This window comes from Numenius arquata, chromosome 26 (assembly GCF_964106895.1).
Source record: "Numenius arquata chromosome 26, bNumArq3.hap1.1, whole genome shotgun sequence".
NCBI classification, from domain to species: domain Eukaryota; kingdom Metazoa; phylum Chordata; class Aves; order Charadriiformes; family Scolopacidae; genus Numenius; species Numenius arquata.
In genome coordinates, this window is record NC_133601.1 from 2,293,987 (window position 1) to 2,300,010 (window position 6,024).

Genomic DNA, 6,024 nt, shown 5'->3' on the forward strand with positions numbered 1-6,024 from the left:
TCCCCGGAGGCAAACAGCACCCGAAACTGGGGCTGGACTTGGGGGATGGGGGGGGGGGGGGGAGAGCACCCCAGCACCCTGTGGCAGACACCCCCCCCCACCACCACCCTCAGGGCTCGGTGGAGCAGAGCAATCAGCTAATTGCAATCTGCTGCTTCTGCTCCCATGAGGGAGCAGTGGGACCATCTTCCAGAGGGTGGGGGGGTGTCTCTCCTTGGGTGCTGGGTGCTGGGCTCCATAGCTGCAGGGAGTCACCTCCCCCCGCACCCCAGGACCCTGATTTTGGGCGGTTCTGCAGGTAGGTGCTCGCCCCACACCTTTATTCGCCCCATATCTCAGCCAGGAGAGCATCGGTGGGTCGCCCCATAGCAAGTCACCCATCCCCGGCGTGGGGCAGATGGGGTGCCACGTGCTGCAGCCACCTCCCCGCGCTGCACCGTGCCATCCGCCCGCGCCCGTGGCAAGCAGATGGCTAGTGGGCTGCAGCACGGGGCCCCCGCACCCGCCTCGTGCTCCCTCCTGTGGCTTGGTGTCCCCTTCCTTTCTCCCGATGAACCCAGTGGGGTGGCGGGGATGCTTGGGGACCCGTTTGCAGTGGGGATGCTGGGGACAGGCACCAGTGGCAGCCTGGAAAGCACCTGGAGTGGGCTGTGCCCTGACGGGACGGTGATGGGCACCAGGGGTTGTCACCCAGAAAGGTTTCCAGCCGCGGTGGTGGGTGAGGAGGTGACAAATCCAGGCTTTGGTGGCTGTCCTGGGGCTGGCGAGGGCATCAGAGTGCCCATGGCTGTGCCCTCACTGCTGCAGCATCCTTCTGTGCCCCCCCCCCAGAGTCCTGTGTCCCCCTTCCTGAGCCAGACCGGGGTCTGGGGACACTTCCCAGGGTCCCAGGGGGGGACAGAGGTATGTGGCACGGCTGGCGGCAGCCACACAGTTTATTGATGCACAGCCAGCACAGCACAGGGATGCTCAGGGTCCCAACAGCAGCCAGCACAGCTGGAGCAGCCCTCTGGTCCCCCCCAAAGCCCTGTCCCCCCCTCAATGAGCCAAACCGGGGTCTGGGGACACTTCCCAGGGGGGGATAGAGGTGCATGACACGGCTGGTGGCCACTGCACAGAGTTTATTGATACACGGCCAGCACAGCACAGGGATGCTCGGGGACCCAACAGGGGCCAGCATCCCTTTGTGTCACCCTGTCACCCCCCCTCAAAGCCCTGTCTCCCCCTCCCTGAGCCAGACCGGGGTCTGGAGCCACTTCTCGAGGTCCCGGAGGGGGGTGACAGAGGTGCATGACACAGCCAGTGGCAACTGCACGGAGCTTATTGATACACAGCCAGCACAGCACAGGGATGCTCGGGATCCCAACAGCGGCCAGCACAGATGGAGCAGTGCTCTGGTCCCCCCCAAAGCCCTGTCCCCCCCTCACTGAGCCAACCGGGGTCTGGGGACACATCCCAAGGTTCCAGGGGGGGACAGAGCTGCATGACACGGCTGGTGGCCACTGCACGGAGCTTATTGATGCACAGCCAGCACAGCACAGGGATGCTCGGGATCTCAACAGCAGCCAGCACAGCTGGAGCAGCGCTCTGGTCCCCCCCAAAGCCTTGTCCCCCCCTCACTGAGCCAAACCGGGGTCTGGGGGCACTTCCCGGGGTCTGGGGGGGGGGGGGGGGGGGGGGGGGGGGGATGACAGAGGCGCGTGACACGGTGGTGACCGCACAGTTTATTGATACACGGCCAGCACAGCACAGGGATGCTCGGGGACGGGGAGGTTGTTCTACCGTTACAGCGTGCATCGCGTACACAGAGAGGGGGAGCGGGCAGCCCGGGGGGGGCACGGGGGGGGGGCCGGCACGCAAGCGCCATGCTGCCGACGGCTCATGCGGGGGGTGGCAAAATGGGGGACACAGGGTAAGGGAGGGGTCTCAGCTGTGGCTTTTCCCCCCCCCCCCAGCCCCAGCTCCTCCGGCTGCCCCCTGGGCCATGGGGCCGGGGAATTCGGGCGATGGCTAGAGCAGAGAGCGAACACGGCACAGCGCTGCACGACACGGGGGTGGGGGGGGACACACACCGCCGGCGTCCCCCCCCCACATCACTGTGGACACGCGCACCACGACTGCAGCCCCGAAGCGGCACCGGTGGGAGATGGGGGGGGTCCCTGCCCGAGCACCCCCTTCATCCCCGGCAGCAGTCAAGACCGGGGGGGATGCTTCCAGCTGCCCCGGTTGGGGGGGGCAGGGACCCCCAGCCCCCCTTGGCAGGACCGGGGCTCCCCAGGAGCTGTGTCCGCCGGCGGGGGGGTGAGGGGGCAGCCCTGGTAAAGGGGACCGGGGGGGGGATGCAGGGGATGGCGGAGGGGAAGGGGGTCCCGCAGCAGCAGAGCGTGGGGCTCACGCCGGCCAGGAGGATGATGATGATGATGCTGGTCGGTCAGTCCAGGAGATGAAGGCTTCTTCCTCCTCCTTCGGGGCGCAGGGCAGCAGGGGTTCTGCCTCCACGCTGGGCGAGCATCCCACTGGCTCCTTCCCGGAGCGGGCAGGGAGAGGGGACACGCCGCTATTTCCACCGGCTGGCTCCCCCCCACCCATCCAGGTCCTCCAGCCACCAAAGTCCATGGGTGAAACCCCCCCCGGCGGGCACCCGTCCCCCTCCCCGGCCCTGCCCGCCCCCCGGCCTTAACGCCCCACGCTGATGTTGCACGTCTTGCAGCTGGGGTCCTTTTTGGCGTTGGCGGTGGAGAGGCTCATCAGCTGGTGGCCGCTGATCTCCCCCAGCACCCCCAGGCTGAGGTCCACCGGCTCGGTGTATATGACCTCCAGGATGCTGTCCTGGGCATGGCGATACACCAGCTCGCCTTCCTCCACGCAGCACGTCAGGAACTTGTTGAGGAAATGTCCAGCTGGGGGAGACGCTCCCGGCAGAAGAGGTCCCCCGAGGAACCCTTGGGTGCCAGGACCAGGACCACGTAGTGGTAGGCGGTGTACATGCAGTAGAAGTCCGCGAAGTAGAGGTTGGTGTTGGGGTTGAAGAGCCGCTGAGCGGGGATCTGGAAGCGGTAACGGCCGTAGGGGGAGTCCTGGGGGGGCTGCCCGGTGTTGAACTCGGTGTTGCAGCTGAAGAAGATGCCGTGGAGCATCCCGCTGGTGGGGGAGCCGTGGCTGCCGCTGTTGTCCTTCAGCGAGGGCTTCATCACGTTCCCGCAGTGCATCCTGAGTGCGGGGCGAGGAGGAGGAGGAGGAGGAAGAGGAAGAGGGAGGCAGACACACACAGAAGGAGGGTCAGGGGAGGCTCGGGTGGCCCCGGGGATGTTGGGGGGGAAGGAGATGGGGGTGGGGGTACCTGACGTGCTGGAAATACTCCCTTGTGCTGGTTACGGTAGAAGACGGAGAAGCGCAGCATGCGGCCGGCGATCAGCTCGGCTTTCTCCTGCAGCTGGGCCAAGTGCTCCTTGGCGTAATCTGGGGGGCGGGGGGAACGGGGACGGGACGAGGACATCAGGGTGTCTCCATCCCCCCCCTCCTTCCACCCCCTTCCCCATCCCTGGGCAGCCCATCCCTGCCCGCAGCTCCCTCTCCCCACACCTCCTTGCCCTCCCACTCATCAGCTGCCGCTCCAACCGGCCCCGGCTTGTGCAAGCTCCCGGCATCGCCCCCGTCCTCCCGGTTTCCCGGTGCCGGCAGCCACCAGCTCGGCCACCCCCGCCGTCACCGTCACCGTCGCCGGGCTCACCCCCCGTGCAAAACTCCACCGTCTCGCTCCAGCCGGACACCAGGTACTCGCCGTCGCTCTGCTTGACCGCCGTCTGCACGGCCACGCTGTACTCCGTGCGGGGGCTGAGGAACCAGTGGCCCCGCACCGTCATGGGCAGCGGCAACCGCCTTGGCCACCAGTTTGGTGGGGACATCCTGCGCCAAGGGTGGAGGGTCAGGCAGGGTGGCATCATCTCCCCCCCCCCCCCCCCAACCTCCTTCCTCCAGCATCCCTGCCCGCCCCTGCCTGATGCCGGGTACCACACGCTGCCAAATATCCACGCTGGTGTTTTTTCGGAGGGGGTGGGTTTGCCCGGCACTGACACCCCCCAAAGCGGCATGATGCTGCCCCCCCATTCCAGCCCCCATATCTCTCCCTCCCCGCCCCCCCCCCCCTCCCTCTCCAGCTGCCCGCACTGGCTCCAAACCCCTCCCAGCAAAGCCGCAGCTGGGACAGGGATGAGGGGTCCCCCCCGAGGGGGTCTCGGGGACCCCCGGCTCCCGGTGGCATCTCGCGGTGTCAATAGGCCACCGAGCAGCACCGCAGTGCAGAGCCGTTTCTGTGGCAACGGCGGATGCTGAAGTCGGGAGACACAGGGGGAAAAAAAAAAAAAAAAAAATCCCACCCACCCCCCCCCCCTCCTCCCCTACCACCCCCCCCTTATTATTGGGGAGGAGAAAAAAAAATAATGTTAAACATTAAATAGCATCGCCCTGGCAACCGCGCTGCTAAAAACGTCCTGAATTAGTGACTCGCATCCACGGGAGGGGGAGCGTGAGCGGTTTGCGGCTCTGCTCCCCCGCGGGGGCTCGGGGCCAGGGGGGGGAAAGTCAGTCACACCCCGGTCCCATCCTGGTCCCCTCCGCCAGCCGTGTCCCATGGGCGATTTGTTCCCAAATCAGCGTGGGAACGGGCTCTAAACCAGTTTTCCACCCCAAAAACCCTTTCTCCTTTCCCCGGGCAAGGAGGGGGGGGGGTGTCCCACATTTCTTCCCACCCCCCACCTTCCACCCCCCCATGGCCCCCCCCCAGCTCACCCGATGCTTGAACTTGTTGGAGTTCTTGTTCTCCTTCTTGTTGAGGTCGATGAAGTAGTGGGTGACCCTCTCCAGGTCCCCCTTCTCCATGGCCCAGGAGATGCGGAAGGAGTCGCAGGTGATGTTGTTGATCTCGATGTTTTTGGGCGTGGAAAGCAGCTCCATGGCCGGAGGGGCTGAGATCCTGGGGGGGCGGGGGGTGGAAAATCGGACAGAGGGGTGCTGTGGGGTGGCGAGGGGGTTGCCCCACTACCCACGGTGCCAGCTGCAGGGGTGAGGAAGGGGAGATAGCGGGGGGGGGGGGGGGGGGCGGTTGCCCGCGCTCGTGGCCCCCCCGCGGCGAAGCAGATGGCACCGGGGTGGAAAAAGCGGCCGGCAGCCAGGAATAGGCAGCGCAGGCAGGAGCAGGCAGCGGGAAGCCGGGAACAAGCCTGAGTGGGGGGGGGGGGTAGGAGGGGGGGGTGCGTGTGGAAAAAAGCGGCTGCGCAGGATGGGGGGGCCCCCCGGCCGCTCCCCCGGGATGCCGCGGGCCACCGGCTCCTCGCCAGTGGGTGTTTCGGGGTTTGCTCAACACCGGGTGGGGAAAGAAAAACAAGGGGAGCGGAGGGAGTGCTGGGAGAGGGGAGGGTTGTGCAGGCAGGCACTGGAAAAGCTGGATCCGCCTTGGCCCTGGCCCACGGCCGCCCCGTGCCTCAGTTTCCCCGTGGCTGCACTCCCCCCCACCCCCTGCCCCCAGGAGAGCCGCTCGGTGGGGTGGATGCGTGGGGGGCTTCACATCCCTGGGTGGGCACAGCGATGGCATCGGTGACGCGGTGGCACAGGAGCCAGGGATGCACTGGGGAGGGTGGGGAGGGGGTACAGGGACCCCAAAGCTTGCGCAAGCCCCCGCAGGGAGCAGCTCAGTGGGGTGGGTGCTTGGGGGGGTGCACCCGGGGGTGGGGGATGCACAGGCGCAGTGATGGCATCGGTGGCACAGGAGCCAGGGATGCACTGGGGAAGCTGGGGGGGGACCCCGAATCTTGTGCAAGCCCCCGCAGGGAGCAGCTCGGTGGGGTGGGTGCAATGGGGGGGCTTCGCATCCCAGGGTGGGCACAGCGATGGCATCGGTGACACGGTGGTACGGGAGCCAGGGGATGCAGCAGGGAGACTGAGGGGGGTGACGGGGATCCCAAATCTTGTGCAAGCCCCCACAGGGAGCCGCACGGTGGGGTGGGAGCATGGGGGGGGCTTCACATC

The 6,024-nt window shown here is 66.9% G+C and overlaps 1 protein-coding gene across 1 annotated transcript; it reads right to left on the reverse strand.

Annotated features, from left to right (window-relative positions):
- Positions 1-2,676: 2,676 nt before the first annotated feature.
- On the reverse strand, positions 2,677-4,953 carry PHYHIP (phytanoyl-CoA 2-hydroxylase interacting protein). Its single transcript, XM_074164256.1, is given in 7 exon segments — positions 2,677-2,888; positions 2,891-3,210; positions 3,341-3,360; positions 3,362-3,459; positions 3,731-3,872; positions 3,874-3,906; positions 4,789-4,953. Coding segments are annotated over 7 exon segments (990 nt in total).
- Positions 4,954-6,024: the final 1,071 nt, after the last annotated feature.